The sequence below is a fragment of the Aplysia californica genome, unplaced genomic scaffold, assembly GCF_000002075.1.
Source record: "Aplysia californica isolate F4 #8 unplaced genomic scaffold, AplCal3.0 scaffold00035, whole genome shotgun sequence".
Taxonomy (NCBI): domain Eukaryota; kingdom Metazoa; phylum Mollusca; class Gastropoda; order Aplysiida; family Aplysiidae; genus Aplysia; species Aplysia californica.
In genome coordinates, this window is record NW_004797305.1 from 2,117,085 (window position 1) to 2,141,952 (window position 24,868).

General features: G+C 40.1%; 1 protein-coding gene across 26 annotated transcripts in view; it reads right to left on the bottom strand.

Annotated features, from left to right (window-relative positions):
• Positions 1–210: 210 nt before the first annotated feature.
• The window catches only part of LOC101854308 (nascent polypeptide-associated complex subunit alpha, muscle-specific form), an 80,736-nt gene continuing 56,078 nt past the window's right edge, over positions 211–24,868 (bottom strand). For 16 of the 26 annotated variants that reach the window (XM_005091763.3, XM_035973885.1, XM_035973894.1 and 13 more), the window contains 11 exons: positions 23,964–24,014; positions 21,867–21,932; positions 19,468–19,509; positions 17,330–17,488; positions 15,477–15,655; positions 14,471–14,523; positions 12,732–12,806; positions 8,691–8,961; positions 5,455–6,433; positions 3,889–4,748; positions 211–3,174 (listed from right to left, as the gene is read on the bottom strand). In XM_005091763.3, the coding sequence (XP_005091820.1) occupies positions 3,933–4,748; positions 5,455–6,433; positions 8,691–8,961; positions 12,732–12,806; positions 14,471–14,523; positions 15,477–15,655; positions 17,330–17,488; positions 19,468–19,509; positions 21,867–21,932; positions 23,964–24,014 (2,691 nt within the window). In that variant the 3' untranslated portion in view covers positions 211–3,174; positions 3,889–3,932. The remainder of the gene's footprint in view (positions 3,175–3,888; positions 4,749–5,454; positions 6,434–8,690; positions 8,962–12,731; positions 12,807–14,470; positions 14,524–15,476; positions 15,656–17,329; positions 17,489–19,467; positions 19,510–21,866; positions 21,933–23,963; positions 24,015–24,868) is intronic. The other 10 variants (XM_035973891.1, XM_035973886.1, XM_035973900.1 and 7 more) reach the window with 4 other exon arrangements.

Below are 24,868 nucleotides of genomic sequence, written 5' to 3' on the forward strand. Positions count from 1 at the left end.
ACTTGGAACAGGATTCTACAAGTGTGCTACTGCAGCTTTTCCTCTCTCACACACACATACACACTTAATAATATGATTTTATTCACATAACGCGACTGTCATTTAATACTGAGATACACTTGAGTACAGGTACACTGTGGAGGGACTTTGGTTCAGGCTAGCAAGCTCAACACAACATAACCTTTGATCTCTTCATTTTGATATCCTGTCAGTGCAGTTGAAATCTCTACAAGGTGACCATAACTGTCAAAAAGCACATCCTTCTGCTCCGCTTCCTTTCTGCATCCTTTCAAAACTGCCATTAACCTCAAATGGCTTATGGTACAATAATGCTTCAGGGTCAGGAATGAGTCATCTTGTACAGACACAACCAAATGTCAACTTTGAACATTACATACGTAAAAGAAAAATATCCATAAATTCTTTCAAGTATGAATCAGAAGATAAGAGGAGGCCCAATGACAAAAGATACAGGACTTTGAATAATAAGGATTTACAAGAGAAGAAAAATTCATCCTTAGCAGTAAGCCTGCTCTAGTTTAATAAGTAAGGCCCCAATCCTTGATTGTCTCATTCAGGATGAAAAACAACAATAACTGTGTTTCTCTTCCATTATCTGTCTATTCCCCAAAAGACGCTTTGATTTCGCACTTCAATTTCAGAGATGTACAAAAACTACATAATGAAATATCTTATATCATTCAAATATACAAATCTCAATACTATATTAAATCTAGTCTTTGGGACATTGGGAGGTAGTGTGGATTTTAAACATAATCAGACTAGTACCTGCTTGCTGATATCATAGCCAATGACTTTATGACTTTTCTCTCAAGTTGAATGCCTCCTTAGGCCAAAACTCTTTCTCAAAATTGTTATCAGTATTGCTAGAACTTCAAATACCTTTTCCTTGAGGTTAACTAATTGTTTTAAAAACCCTGACCTTTTAACTTGAATTTCTGAGCGGTTTTAAACACAGTTTAGGATTAACTGTTAGAAGAGCTAGGACCTTGTATCTTTTCCCCTAGATGTGGAACTGCATGATCTGCCGGAAGACTGAACTGTAATATAATTTGTATGGGTAACAGAGTTCACTGAACCTGCTCAAAAGACCCCAGTCTCACTCCACGAGATGAAAAGTTGAAATACTCTAGGCACTCTAGGATAAAAATCTAAAGCAAACTGTTATATTCAGTAATATCATAAGTGAGTAGAGAAGAAACAAATACAAACACTGAAATCTGTCAGCTCAAAAGGGAAAGAAAGAAAAAAAGTCCAATATCAAGGTCAGCTACACAATGCTACATAGTGCCTCATAATTCCAAGAGTGAATAGGCAAAAATGTACATCATTGCTACAGACCCCATCCCATGAGCACTTGTGCAAGTATATAAGAAAATGTCATATATTCACAACTGAAGGCAGGTATACAATGATCTGCATAGAATCTTGGTTGTCAATGATACATTTGTTTCATTTGCACAACTGAAAAGCACGTTTTGACGAAAAAAAAATTTTTCATTTTAGTATACTGCACAAAGCAATGTAAAACCCGAAGATCAGAAGCAGAGAACTATATCACCACACGCATTCTGAGCTCCAGAATGCCACAACTATCTCTAAGTGGCTCAGAACATTTGGATCAGAGAGATGTATGTACTCGAAAGACAAAGGGCAAGGTGAAAGTACAGGTACAAAGAAAAATGATAATAGCTAACGCTTTTTGCTTTATTGCTTTCTGTTCCTTTGAATAAACTAACACCGATCAAGAAAGAAAAAACAAAAAAGAGAAAAGTTTCAAATTGTAAAACAGAAAATAAGAAAGAAATATCTGGTACACACAACAAAACTATAGAAAGGCCGAAAAGAAGAAAAAAACATTTTTTTCAAAAGAGAGTGGATTATTACAGATGCAAAATGCTGAGCATGATACAGAAATTGTCATAACTGAATTCATATGTAGCCACATCACTTTGATAAATTAGTTAACCTAGTGAGCAGAAAACCTCTGCCAAGGGGAAGTAATACATAATCAGAAACTGAACAAGCAGGAAATAATGTGAATAGTAAGTAATGAACTCTATTACAATTTCTTCCTACAATATTATTGCACGTTTTATGTGTATACATACAGAAACCTCTCAAGGTAAAAAATACATGCTTTATGTATACATAGAGTCCTTTGAAGGTTTAAAAACAATCAAGCCATGGGTGCCGGTTCAGTTCAAGGTCAACTGCGCAACGGCGGTCTACCGCACGTCCCGCCAAATCGACCAGTCTCCCAAGATCTAAGCGGTCACACATAGCATTAGTTCTTCATGATTGGCCACAGTAACGAAAGTGCCGAGGGGCATTTAGATCAAAGGTGGTGGCGTTTACAATGTTGGTGTATGGTTGGGTGGACCGATTCATGTTGTCCTGTCATTTAGATCAAAGAATTTTGACAAGTATGTCACGATAAGCAACCAGACGGGACTATGTTCAAGGAATTCACCCCCCTCCCCCCCTCACACACCCCTGACAAACTACAACCACTAAAACATTTTTAATATGGCCCGTGACGGTCCCAAGCCTATAAATACCCTAACTGATCCCTGTCACAAGCCTAAAGACTATAAACTGGCAGACCTTCAACTAATCCAGCTGTCAGACTGGTCTGGGGGTAGGTACACCTCCAACTAAACCAGGAACATCGCAGTAGACCTTCAACTAAACCGACAGCAAGCCATATGTGTGCACAAGTCAGCTAGGGAAACAATACATTTGTATACAACCTATACTGATATACTGTAGCCCTCCACCCATCAAAAGAAAATATCAGTAGGAGTAGTAGTAGTATACGAATGACTTACATAAAATATATCCCTATGAATTATCACATCACACACACGCGTGCACACTTGAACGGGTGGGCTAGGGTCGCAAGGTGAAAAAAAAAAAATAATGTCCTGGGAAAACAGACAGACAAACTGATAGAATTGGGATTACTGATAGACAGACAGACAAACTGATAGAGAGACGGTGAATGAGAGACAGCAAAAGATAAGGACAAATGCTTTCCCAGGTTTTTAACGAAATGGATTCTTTGTCTCTGCGATGGCATCAGGTGAGGAGAGCAGACTGGGATCACTGTGTTATGGGTCCAACTGTAGGCCACCAGTCCAAGCCCTCAACCTGGCGAAAAAACAAATCAAATAATGGGTTAAGCTGAGAGGGAAATATGATCTTAAAATAAAAAAAAAAATAAAGGAGAGGGGGAAATATGATTAATAATAATAATGAGTCTAGTTGAAAGGGAAATATGATTTTAAAAAGAAAAAAAAAGAGTGAGTTCAGAGGGTAATTATATATGACCCCCCCAAAAAATGAATTGAGTAGAGAGGGAAATAAATTTGTAACTAAAACTTTGTTAATTTCTGATCGTAATAAAGCTGCATTTAATTAGTTGATTACAGCAAGAACGGATCTTCCTAGAATGCAGACTTGGTTTCTAAAGTGATATCAGCACACAAGCAGTGATGCTTAAGTTATTCATCTAATCCTTAAAGAGAAAAAAAATCAACCCTATTAAAATCCTTTACCACCAAGGGGAACAGTATTATTATAAATACAAGACTATTTTTAAAAAACCCTATACATTGAAGCCTCTACATCATGCCACCAGGTGAAACAACATTTCGTGACCCTAGCGCTTTCTTGTCGAATCTCCATTTTTTTTAAAATAGTGAAAATGTGACACCCTCTTAAGCTCACTCTTTGTCAAAAGCACTGAGGTCACGATGTGAATGTGTATATGGACTGCTAGACCAACAAGACAAAACTTTTTTTTAAAAAGGTAGAATTTTTTAAAAAGGAGAGAATCCTTCGCCAAAAATGTGCACACCTCACCTGAGCAGGCAAGGCCATCCGCAGACAGGTCAGCAGTGGGCAGTTTATGGCGAGCTGTCCTCAGCCTCCACACTGGCAGCAGTAGGGGCCGCCGCGGAAGAGGTGGGGCTGTCACACTCGCTCACAGACTTGGGCTTTGGGCTGTCAATGTCTTTGGGTCCCTCGGGACCAGTGGGTTCCTTGGCGTCTGGAGTGTCTCCACAGCCATTGGAACCATCATCGCTACCGTTCTGTGCAGCAGTAGCGGAGACTACCTCTGAGGGGCGGGCAGAGGTGTCTGCACGGCTGGCCACTTTGTCCAGCTCCTGCGCAGACTTCTCCTCTGTAGGAGAAGAAGCCTTGTCTGACGGAGAGATAGCAGTCTCGGAGGCTTCAGACGACTTGATCTCAGCAAGGTCAGTCGAGGCTAGGGGTGAGAGGGCATCAGCCGGGGGTGAGAGGGCGTCAGCCGGGGGTGAGACGGCATCAGCCGGGGTTGAGACGGCATCAGCCGGGGTTGAGACGGCGTCAGCCGGGGCTGAGAGGGTGTCAGCCGGTGCTGAGAGGGTGTCAGCCGGGGGTTGAGGCTGTGATTCCTCGGCAGACTTCTCCTCAATCTTTTCATCCAAACTCTGCGGTTCCTGAAGAGCAGAGGGTGTGCTACAGTCAGGGGCTCCATTCACATCAGGGGTCTGTGGTTTGGTGTTCACAGGAGGGGAATCTGTTGGGAGGCTTTCCGAGGGGGGAGGAATGTCGTCTGTGCCGGAAGTGGTCAGTTCTGGGCTCTTCTCCCCAGCCTCTGGCTCACCACTGGTGGCAGGTGCCCCGGTGTCCGAGCACTCCGCACTGGCCACAGGGCTCTTCTCTTCCTTTGGACCATTCTGAGGACAGACACATTGGAGTGAATGGCAAACATAATTTATACACACAAATTATAATCTTGTTCCTGTGATTATATAGAAGTATTGAGAGAAAAACTCTCAAGTGTCAACAGTTCTTAGAGCTGGATCTCAGGAAAACTAGAGTTGATTATTTAATGCAAATTTCTTTGAAGAAATTCAACCTACAATATTGACATTTTCAGTTTTCATGTAAGAGATTAACAGTGGCACACTGTGAAATATATTTTAAAATAAAAGCAGCTCACTTTTTGGAGGGATTATCTTCCCAGCATATGGCAGTACCAACATTAAGTTTTGCAAAATTTCCTGGAATACTCTGAGACTAGCACTCACCTAGACACTGAGTTTAAACTACAGTCACAGTATAATTTGATGCCATTAAGATTTGAATCTTTGACTTCTTCTGTCCTGGATAAGTAAATTTAGTAGACTTACTAGCTTCAGTTTTAAAAAATCGGTTTATTTCTCAAATGTACACCAAACTTATTGCTGCTTTCATTTTCTTATTGTAAAAAGAACTTTAAATATGTTCTAACAGTACCATTAAGTGTAAGAGCCTTAATCAAATCTTTAGTAGCCAGTCTTATCAGTATAATGTAGAATGTTTATACATAAAAAAAGCAACATTTCAAATGTACAAGGCATACCTTTCACTGATTAAAGAGATATACTAATTGAAACTTACAAGAGCCTCACTCTCTGAGAGTTCATCACTAAGGCTTTTGACAGGTTGGGACCCTGTCACTATCTCCACTGTGTCCTCGGGGACATCTTCGAACTCTTCATCTCCATCCTCCTCCTCCTCATCTTTGTCATTGGCCACAGTTTTACTTTCCACTTCTTTCTGTTCCTTCACACTAGATGAGGGCTTCACAACAGGAGACTTGTCCGCGACAGCATCCATTAGAAAGGGAGGAGGGTGGGGCTCGTCAGCCATTGGCACATCGTCCACCTCCTCTCGCTTTTTGGCGGCTTTCTGAGATGCAGATGAGCCTGGGGAGGAAGTTGTTGATGCATCTGAGGCCGATCTCGGAGACACGTTGGAGGCTGACTTTGGCGACGTGTTGGATGTCACAGTGTTTGGTGCTGAGAACCGAGGGGATGTGTTCGAGCCTTGGCTCAGTGGTGAGGTGGGGCTACCAACACTGGCCGCCCAGTTCAGCACCTTTACGTGCCCAGGTGGTGTCTTCAAGAAATCTGGGGAGGTGGGCAGGAACTCGGGAGCCTCTGGGTTCAACCGACACTCTAGGTGGAGGTCAGAGTTCATGTCCATGGCACCCTTCAGGGCCGCAGCGTAGTCATCCTCATCAGGCACACCACTCGACTCTGTGCAGTCCTCCCACTCCTCGCTGTCCCCGAAGCTCTGTGAGTGAGAGGATGAGGATCGAACCCGACCATCCATCGCTGGACCGGGCGGGCCATGGGTGGACAACTCTGGGTCCCAGTCCTCATGGCCAGAGCCTGGAGGTTGCTTGCCTCCCTTGCCGTGTTTGCCTGGCTTCTGCTGCTTGTGTGGGGATTTGCCTCCCCTGCCCTGAGATTTCTGCGAGCCTCCCTGGTTGGGAGTCCTCCCAGTGGGACCTCGGCCTGGTGTACTTCCACCAGACTTTGGCGTCGCCGGGGGAGACACGGGCAGCTGCTGACCCTCGTACTCCACCTCAACACTGGAGAAGAACAAAACAATCAGTTTAGTATTAGTAAGAATTTTACGGCGCTCGAAACTGCATAAGATCATATGAGCACCAGAAGAGGTGTTACAAGAGAGTAACAAACATAAAAAAGAAGAAGGGGAGATAAGGACGATAGATGTTTGATAGGAAAGAAGAAGCAAACCACACCAGAGCAACCGCCAACAACCCACCAAAACAATCAAAATAACGAGTCACTTTGAGTTATGAGTTTGAGTTAAGTGAGGCACATGGACACAATACTGGTCACTCAGTGCAGGGATCTCGGTCTGGTGCACTTCCACAAGACAGGGAGTTAACCCTTTGAGCCCTTGCCACAGTACACCGGTGGCGCGTAAAACAGTCCGTATGCCTAGCCACGGGTACACCAGTGAGCGATACCCCATCCCCAACCCATCCCATCTGAGAAAAAATGTGTACAGAAAACAGTGTTTACTACACAAGACATCGATTATTATTTTGAAGATCTTTCAGAATTAGATGCTGGTATTGACAAGGATTGCCCTGAGTGGGATATGGAATGCGATTCCGACGATCATAATATGAATGTTAGTAATATATCGCTCAGGAGCTCTGGCAGAGGGGCACGGTAGCATCAGAAGGTAAAGGGTCAAAGGGTTAGAATGTGGATGTACCATTGGCACCCTCCAACCAGCTGCAGTTTTCAGTTACAGTTCACAAACCATAAATCAGCCCTATACTATAATTGCCACATTTTCCCCACAAACAACAGGTAGGTGCTGCATGAGTCTAACGTCCTTATATCAGACCTGCCAAGTACTCTGACAAAGATGGGAGCCCTTCAATCTCTCTTTTTCTTTTTTGCCTATTGAAGAACCACAATCGGATTTGCATACAACCCAAACTTGATTTTCTTGAATTCTGTTTCAAACAGTCTTGCGCAACTTATCGTGAATGAGAGAAAATACACAGATTAATTTGCCTGTATATGAAAAAACACACATTAATTTGCCACAAACGGTGCACAACATAATCTGGATTTACTGGGTTCTGGAGACTGATTTTTTCCCACCCTCCAATTTATGGGAAGATTTTCTGGGGAAATTTTCTATTTTTGGTCATAGAGGCAGGTCTGCTAAACACACTAAATAGTATTTAATCAAACGTCCATCTCGGACAGAACCAAACCATGAATGCCGAAAACCACAAAAACAGCTTGAACATCCTATATCCGAAGATGCTCATTTAGGGTTTCTAACTACTGTCATCTGCACCGTAGCCCAAAATGATACCAACCAATGAATAGACAAGGCTAATGGTAGCAGTCAAGTGTGAGAAAAGAAAAAAATTGCAGCCACATTTTGGACCCCGCAATCACCCACTATGTACACAAAAATCACACAATGAAGGAAAACCAAGTAAAACAAAGTCTTATTTACACCCGAAATTCTATTTTGGTCCAGTCCTAAACAAAATCATGCTGAGCCCGAGTATTTCTCTCAGTCTGGATAGGTGTCTTTTGTGTAATGGATACCTACATCTATTTCCTCAAGCTAAATATCAGGAACAGAATTCCAAATGAAACATCACTAAAAATATATTCTGGCCCAACTTTCCCCATCCAATCCTCTTTTCACTGACCTGTTACCACCAACTGCATTAGCTGACCCACCACAATCAACTGCATTAACTGACCCGCCACAATCAACTGCATTAACTGACCCGCCACAATCAACTGCATTAACTGACCCGCCACAACCAACTGCATTAGCTGACCCGCCACAACCAACTGCATTAACTGACCCGCCACAATCAACTGCATTAACTGACCTGTTACCACCTTAACTGACCTGTTACCACCTTTACTACCAGCCGCACTAACTGACTTGTAAACACCAGTTGCAGTAACTCGCCAGTTACCACCGGCCACGCTAATTGACATGTTAACACCAGCTGTAATCACCAGACGCATTAACTGACCTGTTATCACCAACTGAAATAACTGATCTGTTATCACCAGCTGCATTAACTGACCTGTTATCACCAACTGAAATAACTGATCTGTTATCACCAGCTGCATTAACTGACCTGTTATCGCTAACTGCATTAACTGACCTGTTATCACCAACCACGCTAATTGACCTGATATCCCCAACTGAATTAATTTACTGACCTGTTATCACCAACCGAATTGATTGACCTATTAATACCAGTTGTTATCACCAACCACATTAATTGACAAGTTATTAACCAACTGAATTAACTAACTGACCTGTTATCACCAGCTGTGTTTTCAAACTTGACCAGCAGCAGCTCCTTCTGGCACTCCACAAAACGGTCGTCTCCCCCCGACCAGGTCCTGGGCCGGGGAGACTTGTCGGGCCCGCTGCCGCCACCAGCACCCGGGGTCTTACCCCGGCCCCTCCCCCTCCCCCGCCCTCTGCCACGAGGAGCCTTCCCTTCCCCGGGCTGGGGGGACATGGGTGGGGGGTGGTGCTGATCCAGCGGAGACTGCTGGGGCGGGGAGTTGGGTTGTAGGCCCCCTGGGGACACAACACAGGACCAATGTCGTTATAGCATTATATAGACATGTGTAAATATATTAGAGGGGAGAGAGAAAGAGAGAGAGAGAGAGAGAGAGAGAGAGAGAGAGAGAGAGAGAGAGAGAGAAAGATATTTGTTATTTTTAGTAAGTGTTTTATGGCACTTGCAACATAATAAGGTCATATAAGTGCCGAAGATTAAAAGTGTTACGAAAGAGTAACAAACACGAAAAAGAAGGAGGGAAGATAAAGATGACAGATGTTTGATAGGAAAGAAGAAGCCAACGACACCAGAGCACCCGCTAACCACCCACAGAGAGAGAGAGAGAGAGAGAGAGAGAGAGAGAGAGAGAGAGAGAGAGAGAGTGTTTCGTTTCAGTAAGACTTTTACGGCACTTGCGACACAATGAGGTCATGTAAGTACCGAAAATTAGGTGTTACAAGAGAGTAACAAACACAAACCACACCAAAGACCTGTCAACCACCCACAAGGAGAGAGAGAGAGAGAGAGAGAGAGAGAGAGAGAGAGAGAGAGAGAGAGAGAGAGAGAGAGAGAGAGAGAGAGAGAGAGAGAGAGAGAGAGAGAGAGAGAGAGAGAGAGAGAGTGTGTGTGTCTGGGCAGATGAGAGAGTGAGAGAGAGACAAGGACGGACGGAGAGCAGAGAGAGAGAAAGAGAGAGAGAGAGAGTGTGTGTGTCTGGGCAGATGAGAGAGTGAGAGAGAGACAAGGACGGACGGAGAGCGGAGAGAGAGACAAGGACGGACGGAGAGCGGAGAGAGAGAAAGAGAGAGAGAGTAAGAGAGAGAGAGAGAGTGTCAGAGAGAGCTCAGCTGTTCTGAAAGAGAAAGTGTATACACCTCCTCAGCCCACCAGCAATATCCTCCAACCACCCACATGATAACAATAGTCAGCATACACCATAAGACTGAGAAGTCTATGGACTACATATACTAATGTGGCCACACAGCGCTATTCAAAGACAAGAGAACAGATCGACTTCTGAGCGCAAGACTCTGCCATATGCCATTTAAAAAAGTGAGTCTTTCACTGAGCAGTCAATATAGAGATACACATCTTTCAACCATTCATCCATGCTGTTAGTGAAAATGTCATGTGTGCAATGTTTATCGATGATCTAACAGAAACATTAGAATCTGGGCACTTTTTCTGACATTGCATTTGTTTACCAAGGCAGTTACTGTTAAGTCGTGTCAAAGAAGTATTGCAACTTTCTATTCATTGACCAGTCTTTACAAGTAACAAAATGAGCCATTTAAAAAGAGACACTTTCATTGTGTTCTATTCAAATGTTGTCTGATCTATCCACAGCAACTTATACATTTTAAGTACAACAGTGTCGAACCCAAGCACAATTGACTTATAAATTTCCGTTATTGGTACCATAGTGGAGCCCAGAGAATTACAGGGGAATTTTAAGGCTCAGACTCAAAAATTCTCTCAATACCATGCCAGTTTCAATTTCAAACTTGATCTCTTAATACAGATTTTTGCACTTCAGACGCAAAGCTTATCTAAATCAAGCTTTATGAATTTGTGTAGCAGGCATGAAAAGCAATACTATTACCAAACACTTGTCTGAACTGAATTAATAACAATCAGGTTAGTGTGTTCATAATAAAAAAAACAACAAAAATAACTACAAAAATAAAATAAACATAAAAATAAGAAATCACAATATAAATAGAAGGAAGACGCAGCATTGTTTGGGTCCATCTGGCAGTGAAAACACTGTAAAATTTGTATATTTCTATGAGAAACGACAAACAAAAATAATGGCTGCGAGCTCCTCAAAGCTGCGAAACATAGACAGTGGTGATATAATGCAGCTGCACTGTAGCTCTTCTGTCATGCCAAAACAAAGAACAGGAATCCGTAGTTATACTGCCGTCCAGAACTTTTATCAGTACGCAATGGCGTCTCCACCCGATTTTGTTCACCGACCAGACCTATAGCACCCTAAGGGGACAACATGCTATGTTGGTTTGAGTGAAGAGAAGCACTTTGAACACAATAACGGTCATTTTTAGTGCTGGGGAAAAAGTGAGACTTACAGGCAGAAGCAACAGAGAGAAAGACAAGAAGTAGGACCAAACGGTGGAGCTCTGTACTCACCCACAACATGCCAGCAGAGACAACAGAAACAAAGCATGCTCACAAAGAGCAAATAATGCGGAACAGCAAAAATCCAAACTCAGATCATAGATTTGAAAGAATGTTCAAAAGGAGGGGGGGGGGTTTGTTAACACCCACAAAATGAAATGTTAAACGTCCACAGGTTACAACATTTCAAAAAGAAATTGCGGTGAACAATAAACGAAAGTGAACAAAAGAAGACAGTAGGAAAAACCCCCCAGTTAAAACGAAAAGAAAAGTGAACGATGATGGAGCAAACTGAACTCACAGGCTCCAACAAGTAATAAGGATTCTCATGATTCCCAATAACTAACATAACGCAACATCCCTTACGAAACAAAAACTTCCAAAATAGTGAGTAGAAACCCTCACCAGGTCTATTTCAGGCGCTTAAGGAGCTGAAATAAAAGGTCAAGATGGTGCAGTGCTGTTTACTGGCATTTCACATTTTTCATTAAGTGAAATCATTAAACATTTACTCTCCACTTTAAAGTTACACTGCCAGTCTCTAAAATTATCACGTAGGGAACAACTATTTACAGTAAAAAGAACTTTCTCTGTTCTCTTTGAACAACTTACAATACAATTGTTTTACGATCTAATCTAGCAATAATATGAAAAATAAGTTACTGATAAGACTATGACTACGAGTACACTAGTATATAGATATGTATAAACTGATATATTCATATAATATTATATATATAGAGAGAGAGAGAGTGAGAGAAAGATTTTTTTTTAAATTAAAGAAAATAAGTATATTAAACAAACCAAAAAGCAACGAATAAACGTTCTACACAGATCAAATCCTTTTATTACTCACAAAAAGTACAATAAAAGAAACTGCTAAACTGTTTCTATACCCCCCCCTTTCTCTCAAAGGATGAAAGATTCCTCAACCCCCTTAAACATGAATGAGAATTAATTCGATAAGTATTTCCAATAGACAATGTATGACTGAGCATTCTTCTTGGGGTCTAACAATTTTTTAGATCTAGTCCTAACTTCCATTTTCCGGGTACTTGTGTAAATTACGTAATTAAAAGAAAAGTGACCTTTTATACGAAGATTTTAATAAAAAAAAAGGTGTGGCAACAAAAAAATGTTCAAAAAAGCATAAACCAAACCAAAACTCTCTTGCTTGAAAGCTCTGTAGCAACCAAACCAGGCTCACAAAAAGGCTGAGTACAAAAAAAACCCAAAACAAACACCCAACAAATCTTTGTCCTTGGGAGTATGCGAAAAGAAGGAAGGAGAAGTGCATGGCTAGCTACCTCATGATGCCTTTCAAAATGGAGCATTCTTTCACATGAGAAAGTAAAGTGGGACTGCGACTGATTATCCCCTTCTGCTCAGGACTCATCTCAAAAGAGGATCACTTCAGGAATCAAAATTTTTCATGGTATTCTTGATTACTTGAAGGTAACAGCATCGATTTGTAACAAATTTAGGTAGAAACTTTTGAGTATCAATTACAAATGATAGTCAAAAATGAAAATATTTCTGTTTGTCGAATGTTTAGTATGGATTTGTCACTGCAGAGCAACTCAACTTCACCATTTTCATTTCTGAAAGATGCACAGAGATGAAAGGCAGAGGGTGCATGCACAGGTACCTTTCCCTATGATGGCGCTGCGAGGTCTCTCATCTCTCTCCCCTCGGTCAAACCGACCACTGCCGATGCGACCAGCTTTCCAGGAAAAGAAACACACTCTTAAACACCGACATATGTTTGTACAAGTTACAGAGAAGAATATGAAATCTGAAAGTCACATAGCACTGGGAGAAAGCAAGTTGACAGACAGGCATAACAGACAACAAAGACATATGGGGAGAAAGATTTTTTTTTGTTTAAAAAAAAAGTTTTTGTAAGAGTTTTACAGCACTTGCAGCACAATTAGGTCATACAAGTAACAATATGTACTTACAAATAGAAGAAAGAAGAAAGATAAAGACGATAGATGATTGAAAGAAAAGAATGAACATACTACGCCAGAGCACTCACTACAACCTACTAAGAAGAAAGTGTGCTAACCATATTTAACATAATACCATTACTAAAAATCTCCTGTTCACATATATCAATCAGATGCATGTACTGCAAGTTTCATCCAGCTAGAATGAGTTGTGGGCTACAAGAACAACCCCAATGAAAATGTAAAAATTGCACCAGGGAAACAACCCCCCAAATTTGAGGACTAATCGAAGTACATAGGAAGCAAAATTAATGCCAATATGTCAAGACGATCTATAAGAAGAAAAAAAAAAAACTCACAAAGGGAAACTGAAATCTCTTCAAAATCTACAATACAAGCACTTCATATGAAATAAGCATTTAACAATGTTTCAGCCCCCCGCCATCCCCACGCATGATTGAAGAAAATTCATTTACATCACCAAAACGTCAAACCGTAAACTGGCAACACATGAGGCTGTAAGGATATTTTTTTTTTGGACCTAGCAATTGCGGGACGACCCCCCTCTGCGCCGTTCCTCTTTTTCCCACCTTTAAATCACCTATGAAGAAAGGGAAAGCACAAGTGTCGTTGTAACTGGCCACTCTTGGGGAACAGACTTCCCAGCCCAGGAGAAAAGAACAACATTCACAGAACGCACAACAGTGTTTGGCACAAACGATGACATGCACACTTGTGTAAAAAGCTTGTGAAGACAGATCTAGGTAAAAATGAATGCTGTGCTAAATAAAATAAGTTTCAGTGTTCATTTCGTGTCCACACAGGTCATGCCATCATTCACAGAGTATGGACAATAAGTGCTGTGTAGAGCTGATCCCCCTGATCCTAGGTAAGTTGAATCGAACACCTCCTCGTCTTCCAAGATAAGGAAAATAACTTTCAGAAGTCCCATGAAACATCGCAAAGAGCAGGTCTTTCAGGCCGCTATCTGGGCAAAATTCAAAATGAATTCCTACCCAAATACTGGAGCCACTCTAATCAGTATAAATAAAGTAACTTCACAAATGACACTTGGCTGCCTGTTGGGCAAGGGCTGATTGTAAGTTCTATGTAAATAAAACGGCCAAGTATATGAAACCAACTGCACTGTGAGATGAAAATCCTACAGCCTGGGCTATAGCACAGGTACAGGATGAAAAATTATAGATGTAGGACCTGTCAATGGCGCCATCAAAATGCTCCCTTATCCTTAAAAACATCGGCAAGAGGACACTATGATAAAGGACAGAGGTAGCACTTGCTGACAGCTGTGTATGTCCAAACAAATGTTTACAAACGAATGCAAAAGAGGCCGACTAAATTAGTCGTACTGATGCCAATATAAAAAAAAACCCACCCAAAAATCTTTCCACTAAAATGGTTACAACTGTCATCTCACCTGGTCTTTTGGCTGGCTCTTGTCTGGATGACTGGTAAGAAGAATCCTCATACCTGACGAGGTAACACGTGTGTGAGTTAAAAACAGCATAAAGTGCCAGTTGATAGTCTTATACCCTTCCAGTGGTTCATGCCCCTTCATCATAACTCCCTAGGTCAGTCTATCCCACAAAGCGTAAGCCTATTTTGTGTTGTTGCAACAAGTTTACTTAATTAGCTTTTCCAGGAGCCACACATTGATTCTTGGACCTTTCTCAAAATTAAACACTCTGTCCCTTGCCATTCTGCCTGCCCGAGTTGTTTTGGATTCTAGCAAAGTATCTACACCCCATCCCCATCTTCTGTTAAATCTCTACCTTCCTCTCTAGTCTCTGCTCCCAGATTATGTATCTCAATTGAAACATGGTGTTTGATATGCCCAAAGTTGTTCAGTTTCAGTACACTCTGGAGGAGTGTTTGCATTTGTACGCCTATTCTTCTTACTGCTTCTTCATTCTTTATTTGTGTTACGACGTGCTGGAATCAGGCACTCGTCAATTTTTGGGCATATGGGGTTATTGGTATCATCTTAAAAGACTATTTATTTGCCTTCCTTCTGGTGAAAAACATATCCATATATCTTTAATAGAAGTAGAAATATTTGTGATTGAAGGAGGGTAGGGTCGCCTGGTTTCAGAGATAAAAATAGCGAGAAAATGGCCGCCAAATTTTGGTAACTTCCATGACCTGAGAGTCCTTGGAAACTGAAAATTTACATTTTTTGTGCCTTTAATCAACGTTTTACAGTTAAATCCACTCAAAATTGATTTTTTAAATGGACGTAAAAGGTGTTTAGCCAAAAAATGAAAATTAGAAAAAAGATTGATCATCAGCCAAATAGTACTCACTTCTTCTATTTCATTATTTTGACAAGCGCCTGATTTCACCACGTCCCATTTTGTCACCATGATACTCTTACAACAGCTCACTACGATATACTCTCTATACTTTTCGCTCACGAAACTCACTCCTGCTGGATTTTCTCGACATCCCAGGCCCTTCGCCATGTCCCAGAGTCGTCAAGCTGTCGCTGGATACGCTCGCGGTCGCACCGTTCTCGCTCCTTCTTCCACTCCTCATGGTTACGCCGCTCCTTGCCAGTCATCATGATTTCCAAGGGCTTGTTGGTCGCCGGAAACTCTTTCTCCTGAAAAATAAATTGTCTTTTGTTGTGAGCCTAAACTGTAAAATGGTTAGCTCTTTTCAATTTCAGTTCATATTTTAATATCTACTCATTATAAAATGCCAGACCTGAAAAAAGACATTGGTGATCATGACCATCTACTCATTTCTCCACTAGAATAATCTAAAAAAATCTTGTATCACCCTGGTGTTTCCCAGTCACCTATCTATTCAGGTTTTCCAAAAAAGTCCCTCTGGGACTACGTGTGCCTCATTTGTACTTCTATTTTTCCAGCAAGAGCGAGATGCTTAAAGCCTTTATATCGAGTAAAGTGTCTCAGAAACTACATTCGTCACTTCCACATTGTTATAATTAAAGAGAGGCCTAAGCGGACTTCTTTTTAAGAAAATACTATCTACTAAAACAGCTAAAAAGTTGTCACCCCCCCCCCAAACAAAACTCCCATCTACCTTTGGTACATGGCACATAATATACAAAGAAAAGCAATAATGACAATATCCACAACAATCATCAGAAGCGATGTCGTTAACCTACATCTTATCATAGCATTGGGTCAAAGGGCACGAGCCCAGATGAGGTTAACATAATAGCAACAGTAACATAACATGAAAAAAAATAAACAGTCGGTAAAAATCTCAAACTTGAACCACAATACACAAACAGGCATAAAAGTTGGTTAAAATGACTATTTCAGCAGTCTAGCACAACCCCTCTCCCCCCCCAACAAAAACCGTAGCTTAACTTCCTCAGAACTACGTTATAAATCCTGTAATACTGAAAACAAATACAGTGGAGTCTGCTAAAAACAAACAGTTAATCCAAAAATCGCAGTAAAAAAAAAGAAAAGAAAATCCGAATTTTTTTCCCATCTATTTCAGAAAACTCTCTAATCCGAAGAAAATCCGGCTGTTCTGCAGATTTCAGTTTGAGCACACACCACTGTTGTAGGGACAGACCGCACTAGAACTTCTTCACTTTTGTCTGAAAGCGTAAAAAAAATTCTAGCTCATTTACTAATTCATCTATGCCCACAATACTTTGCACGGCACTTCAGGAGGCCAATGACCAAACAAAAACATTTTTAAAAAAAATCTTGATCCAGTAATAAAAAAGCTTTTCTCTTCGGGCCCTGTATTAAAAGCACCTCTTTGGATGCATATACAGGACCACTAAAATAAATGACTTACAGTGACCTATCCTTTAAACTGCTCCTTTTTAGACAGTTACACCACCCTTCCCTCACAGTTCAGTGTAAGCTTATAGATTTCATCCCTCCACTGTCTAGACGTCTCCACATGCTCCCTGTTAATTAAAAAAATTACTCACTTCGTCTCTTGACTCGCGTTTCTTAGGCCTACGTTAAAGTGTGGAGCTGAGGAAAATATGTCAACTCGTTTGTTTTAGGTGTATTTTGTAACTCCTCTATTATTTTCTGACCCGCTTTACGCTTACAACAAAGAAGACATGTCGGAACCTTAGTTTGCAGTGACCTTTAAGACCAAGCTTTTAGATTCTGTTGGTCACCCAACTTTTAGACCTGTATGCAAAGATCTGAACAGAGCACTTTCATTTTATCTTGTTTTAACAGCGGTCAGGCGAAAGTGAACAAGCTATAGAGCACCAACTAAACAGCCTATGGACAAGGAAAGGGAGGTGGGGAGCAGGTCAAAGTCAAACCTTTTCTCTCATGGTCTTCATGCTCTGCTTGACTCGCGCCAGGTCTGACCCACCGCCATAGTTGCGTGGGTGTCGCCGGTGGTCGCCCGAGCTGTCCTCTTTCCTCTCGTGTCTCCGCCGGTCAGCGAGAGGATTGAAAGTGGGATCCGGTGGGGGGCCCTGGAAATATTTTAGAAGCAAAACAAATAATCAGAGGGGGGTTGTGCCATGTGTCCCTTTCCCTGTATTAGTCATGCTGATTCGTATCAGACATTCATTGACTAACTGACTATGAGAATGTGAGAAAGAGTAAGTATAAGACTAGGGTTTTAATGTAGACAAAAAGAAAGTGTAAAAGGCCTTATAAAACAGCCACGGTTGGTTTGAGTGAGGAGAAGCAAAATTAAACAACAACGGTCTGGCTCACGGGCCTTGAACCCAAGTGCCTTGCGATGCCCTAATAGTGGATGAGAGCTCAAAAGCAATGTTTTAGTCCAAGAACTTGACAAAGTGATGACCTTTCCTTTTCCTGCTGGTAAAAGCATGACCACAGACATAAATGAGTGAGGAAAAAGAAAGAAGAACCAACAAATATTTAAGTCGTTGTTAACCAGAAGGCAAAAGAAGGAGCAGTGCCCTTTTTGCGATGGCAATTTTTCGGTCTTTCAATCTGTCTGCAAATTTGGCTAACTAAAAGATTGATAAAGATGTAAAATTCATGTGATCCAAAAACTGGAAGTTATTTAGTCATGCAGGGTGTAAGTAACAAAAGTATTATTGCAGATATGGTAACATTTGCAGGAAAAAAGTATTGAAGATGTTGAGACTGCACTTAAGACAAAAGAACCATTGCCAGATATATGCATTGCATTGCTTTCAGCACACACAGACCTTATTTTCCCCCCAAACATCCGCTTTAACAATAGTGAGTCCTCTAAAGACTAGAAATATGTAACTAGAGTATTCTGAATAGACAAATATGGAGGGACAATACTGTTTGACCATGCTAATAATTTAAACAGCAGGAACACACCATGCTAACCAAAGTATCGAGGATGTGTTTCACAAGCAGCAAAGCATCTCCAAACTATCTTGGAGGGGGAAAAGTATAGAAAGGAAAAGAATGCAATGAGATAATATTGTCGAACTATCAACTGTACTGCATGAATCGTATATATATAAAGTTTTTCTGGCTTTGATGACACAGAAACTGAGCAATATGTCTGGGTGGCATGAGAAGACCTGTCGGAAGTCACATGTATTCATATGGAAACAATTTGGTTTAGAGGTAATTTTTTTACAATACAAAATATAGCACATCGAGTCCAGAAAAAAGCCTTAAAAACGTTTGACAATATAGACTTTAAAAACATAAAGTGTAAAATACTCAGAATTTGCTGATGATGGTCAAAATAGTCAAAATATCAACAACCAATTCGTAATCTATGGGAAAGGCAATTCCTGCCCTGTACACATACACACACATTTTCATTTCCCATAAGCAGAGAAAGCCATGAGGCAAAAGAGAAGGCATGTTGGTTGCTGCACAGCGATGAGAAAGCAGCTTTGAGCAGCAATACTTTCTATGAAACAGAACAAAAAACACATTGCATCAAGTGCTCCGCAGGCTTTAAGGGGCAAGAAATAAAGAGATGTCCTGAAAGATGCTGAGAACAGGTGGGGAGGGAAAAAAACTGATCCAAGAAATCCACTTTTTTCTACAATCCCGTGGTCGGTCAAACGATAGAATAAGTGTTCAGTTGTTGCTGTATTTGAGTTTACAGTGACTTGGCATGGCAGCAGCCATATTTTACCAGGAACAGACTTCGACAGAGGGAAGTTTTAGTTTTAGTTATAAGTTTTATGGCAAAAAAAACCCCACACATTGGCCATATAAGTGCCAAAGATTAGAGGGGTTACTACAGAGTAAAACACAAAGAAAAGTAAGGAAAACAGATAAGGACATTTATAGATGTTTGATAGGAAAGAAAGAGCAAACCAGACCAGAGCTCACGCCAACCACTCACTGGCAACACAAGACTGAAAGTAAACATTTTACATCCCCATTGACACTATTTGGATAAATCAGGAGTTGAGTCTATCGCATGAGACTAACAATAGAACGCACAGACAAACCCTACCCAAATATGATGACTTACATTGTCTCCCTTGAGCCGTCCGTCATATTCCCCAGTTGAGGGCTACATGCAAAAGGGAGGGTAGAGGTACAGTTAGTTTCAAGAGCAGCAGAACAGTTTGTTTTAATTTTAAATGTCTAAAATAATTAGTCAAGCTACAAAATGAGTAAACATCAGAAAAAGCAAGCCATACAGCACGCTCATTACAGAACATGAGTCGACATATTTGTCACAGCATAGTGGACTCAGGCACTCGTCAATTTTTGGACATATGGAGTTATTCGTATCATCTTAAAGCTTGTTCATTTGTTTTGCTTTTGATGAAAAAAATCATTTTTCTTGAAAAGAGTTGAGGAAATTTCAATTGAAGGAGATCGGGGGGGGGGGGGGGGGGGGGGGGGGGGGGGGTGTCACTTGGTGTCAGAGGTAAAATACGGGAGAAATTGGCCGCCACATTTAGGTGACTTCCAAAGCTTGAGACTCCTTGGAAACAGCAAATTTACAGTTTCTTGGATTTCTTTATTTCAGCAAGTGCCTGCTTTCACTTCGATGCCCTCAGAGAGCAGACCATGCACAAATAGAATTTGAACACAGTAAAATTAAGTTACAGTTTATAATTCATCAACAAGAAGCATTTAGACTAACACCACCATTTAAAACAGAAACAGATGGGAGCATACGCCACAAAGAAAACCCGTTAACAATTAAATTAAAATCAAATCAAAAAGTATACATAGCCTTCTCAGTGCAAGTATCACTCTTTCTCTTTGGTCATGATTCTAAAGAACAATTATTCTTTCAAGTCAAAACAATCATAGCCCCAAGAAACAATCTAAGGTTATTTATATTTAAGCAACGTGGCCTCCAAATTCAACATCTGTCTCTAAAAGAGCCTAGGGAAGTGGGTGGAAATTTTTATTTTTTTAAAAAGAATTTGTTTTAATAAGACTTGTAAGGCACCTGGAAAGTAAATAGGTTGTCATAAACAGTGCTGAAGATTAGAAGTGTTGCTAGAGTAACATAGAAAGACAATAGGAAGGCGAGAAGAGGATGATAGATGTTTGGTAGGAAAAAAGGAGCAAACCACACTATAGCATCATCCAACAACCCCCCCTGAAAATCTTGAGAACTCATACGAGTTTAAGTGCACCCCTTTGAGATAAGAACCAGGGCTTTCCACAGTGACGCTCAGCATGGCACCAGTTAGAGCAACAGACATGCCCAAGAAAGTGGCAGCAATAGATTATGATAACAACCACAATGACATCGAGATCTGTAAAAGGCGGACTGAGAATCCAAACACTCATCATGCACCTGATCACTAGCCAAAGTGAAACATTATATGAAAGGGTTAGCATCATCCCGAGAGGAGGCTGATATATATATATATATATCACAAATATACCCTCAAATGGTCATATATAACAAACATCTCATTATGGCGATATATAACTAAAACCCCTTCAAACGGTCACATATAACAAACATCTCATTAAGGCGATATATAACTAAAACCCCTTTAAACTGAAACAAAACATCTCATTATGGTGATATATAACTAACACCCCCTTCAAATGGTGACATATAAATAACATCTTCTCAGTCACAGGAGAACATAACAAACATCCCTTTCCGGTAGCAACTATCTCCAGCACTAGAACCCCAGAAAACTAAGTTTGAGTCCACAGTAACAATCATATCCTCTTCTTCTCGCAACCAGACCAAAAAAAACCAACCAGTCCAATAATTTTATCATTTCAGAGTTTTCAGCACAACAGAGAATCCTATTTTTAACTCTTTAAGAACATAGTTGAGACACATATCAGACCAGCAGCATACCAAAGGCAATGTTTTAGCACATTTGGAACCAAAAGACACAAATTAGAAACAATAAATTTCATAATTCATAGTACCCATGATATTGCCTGCCTTTTGAACTCGAGGACAAAGTAAACAGAACTGAGACATCTGTATGACTAACAAATTCACGCTTTTTATTCTTTTAAGTAGCCCACAACAACGCCTCACCAAGCTAGCAATGTGTGCTTCCTCAATGAGATTTTAAAAAAGAAAACAAATATCCAATTAAACAAGGCCCAGTTGAAATTATTCCCAAAATTTCTCCTTAAAAACAAAAGACACATCCCCTTCCTTGTAATTCCTAAATAGGCTAGAGACAAAGTGCAGATTTGTTGTATTTATTTCCTTTGGTCAAATATAATACAGCAATCCCCCACACTAACATACATTTTTCCATTCTTTCCATAATGAACTTTATTGTGACTCCGGGTGCTTAGAACAACATGCATTTGTATAGAAAGACTTGCCACCACGAGATTTACCAAAAAAAAAAAAAGCAAAAACTTGAAACAAATACATCTGAAATTTTAAGAAGAAAAATGCCCAAATGATCCACTCACGTGGTCACCCGAAACAGGTCTGCTGTAGGTATTGTCCTTCCTCCGGCTAGAACGGTCAGACCTTCCCTGCAATATAAGCGGATCATGCAAGCAAAACCGCAACCACACGCACTCACAATAAAAACACCAAACAAGCAAAATGGGAAAAAAAAGTGAAAAAGCTAGATCAGATGAAGAAGTCTACGGGGAAAAAAATTCCTAAGTGAAGAGAAAGAGGGAGAGAGAGAAAGGGGGAAAGAGAAGGTGTGTGCGTGCAGTGGAGTAAGAAAAACAAAAGTTTGTAACAAATGTTTGTATTTCACACTATGGGCCACTCCTTTATTTGTGATGAGAGAGGCAAAAGTTATCCTTAAAAGTGTCTGTGGCAACATCTATTCTACTGTTTTAATAACAATAGTTCTTTTAGCACTTGTAACACAAATAGGTAGTAAAGTGCAGAAAATTAGAGGTATTGGTTACATACCAAGAAAAGAAGCAGGAGATATAAAGAAGATAGATTATAGATGTTAGATAGATAGGAAAGAAGGAGCAAACTACAACAGAGCCCCCGTCAACCACCATTATTCTGTGTGTAAGATACTACTTTTGGGAACTGACTATAGAGCTCAAAATTAGTATGAGCAAAATGTTTATCGAAAAGAACTTCCATTTGAGAAACAATGCAAGACGTCTCTATCTGTGCTGGTGGCGACACCTTTATTATTTTGAGCAGTTTGCAGTGTACACTCTATCTGTTGTCATTTTAAAAAATTAGTATTAAACATTTTACAGGAGTGCCAAAAAAACCCCTGAATATTGTTTCCAAGAAAATAAACTCTTTGCAAGCATCCCAAGTCAATATTTTTTAGAATACGATTTTAATAATACATTTCTTATTATCTTTAGCGCAAATGTTGTTTTATTGGTAACAACATCCAGTTTTTTTTTATTATCTTTAAAGCAAATGTTGTTTTATTTGTAACAACACCCAGTTTTTTGGCTCTCCTGAAAAATTGTAAAAAGTGCAATAACTATACTTCTAATAATGACTCTTTGGCATTTATATGACCTACTTGTGTAGCAAGTGCTGTAAAACTTTCTCTAAAACTAAGGACATGGCACAAACAAACAACTGGCACAGGGACTATGCTATCAAGTCACCACTGCAACGACAGGTCCATAGGACATGATGTCAAATGTGAATTTAGTAAATTTGTGTGTGTGTGTGTGTGTGTGTGTGTGTGTGTGTGTGTGTGTGTGTGTGTGTGTGTGTGTGTGTGAATCACTGAACAAGATGTGTGTAAAAGAGAGGATTTGGGGCTGGGGGCGGTTTGCCCTTTTCTTACTTTGAAGGGTGCAGCTAATCATTTTCATTGATCAGTAAAGTCAAAGGTTGGGGTTAGGAATGTGTTTTTCTGCATCTCAGACTAATACTTCATATTGACTACTTCTTCTCCACATATTAATGCAGTGGGAATTTTCAACATTTTTGTCAATCCTTTTTGAGAGAGAAAGGACTTGCACTCTTCTCTCACATGTTCATGAAAGACAAACGACTTAAGGACACCAAACTTTTGTCCTAACTTCACAGTTTGATTCTTGATAAAAACTTATGGGACCACAGCTGACAAAAAATGGAAAGCCCAACAATTCCAAAGATTTCATCCTAATGCCAGCACACAGATTCAACACGGCAACAAGTTTCACACATCCGTCAAATAGAATACGTCTTTAAGACATACCCTCTGCAAGTTCCGAACAGTGAAAGTCAAATAACAAGTGATATAGAAGCAAGTGTGCTTCCTGTCTTTCACAACCCACTTTTAAAGCATAAGCAGTTGCAAATAAAGTGTGATTTTGAAAATTTGCAGTGTTCAAAGGAATTTTTAAAAAACATCTTATCTCCATTTAATGAGCTTGTCTGTTCTTTGTGAGCCACCTTTTCAATGGCAGTTTTAGTACAATAAAAGCAACAAAGCAATGAAAAATTAAAAACCCATAAAAAATAAAATCTAAATCGAACTGGTTAAAACAAAATTTAAAAAATGACAACCCAAAAAAAAAAAGTGAAACTGAACTAAAAAAAAAAAGGAGTAAAGTTAAAAAAGAAATACTTACGTCAGCATCATCGTGTCTACGATTGTTTCCCCTGTGACCAGAATATCCGCCCTGAAAACAATAAATTTACAAACTTTATACAGGATTTCAAGAACATTGATATTACAATGAAATGTAGGGCTGTCAACACGAACGTACTGCCCTTGAAAACAGCAGTCCTATTATGCCATGCTTAAAAAAACTTCATAACTGCTCATTAAAGAACTTTTCTTCATATTATGAAACAAATACAACAGATCACATTTTCTTGAAGTTTGAATTCTTCCCAACATAAGCATCTATAATTGTATAGAGTTACAGCTTAACAAAAGAATGAGCAGACAGTATCTTCAAAGCACCTTAATTTTTAGAGTGACATTTTCATAGCAAGTAGGAATGTCTTGCCTCGCAGCTACGTTGACAAATATTCTTCGCTTTTACACACCATGAACAAGTGTCATGCAAGACAGAAGGAGAAAAGTATGTACAGACTGTGAAACCTGTACAAAATTCTCATTATAAAAAGTATTTACACCAAACTTCCATTAACTAACAAAACACATCATGCTCACACATGCAGGTCTATTTTCACTATGATTTAAAAAACACAACCCCATCAAAACATCCCTTACTTGGAACTTTTTGTGCTAAAACCCTTCCACAAGCATAACTTTAATAATGCAATCATTGGTAATCAATAAACAAATATTTTCAGCATAAAAAGAAATTTGGTCATTTCTAAACAAGAGCATGCATAACAAATATCAAAGTTGCACTTCTCAGTGTCATGTCATGCTAGAAAAGTAAAAACTCTGTGCAGTCACTCATAGACATTTGACTGGAAATCATCTTTAAAACAAATCACATCTCAATCAAATAGTCATTTGCAATAGGCTCAAGTAGAAGGAAGTTGTGATGGCTTCAAA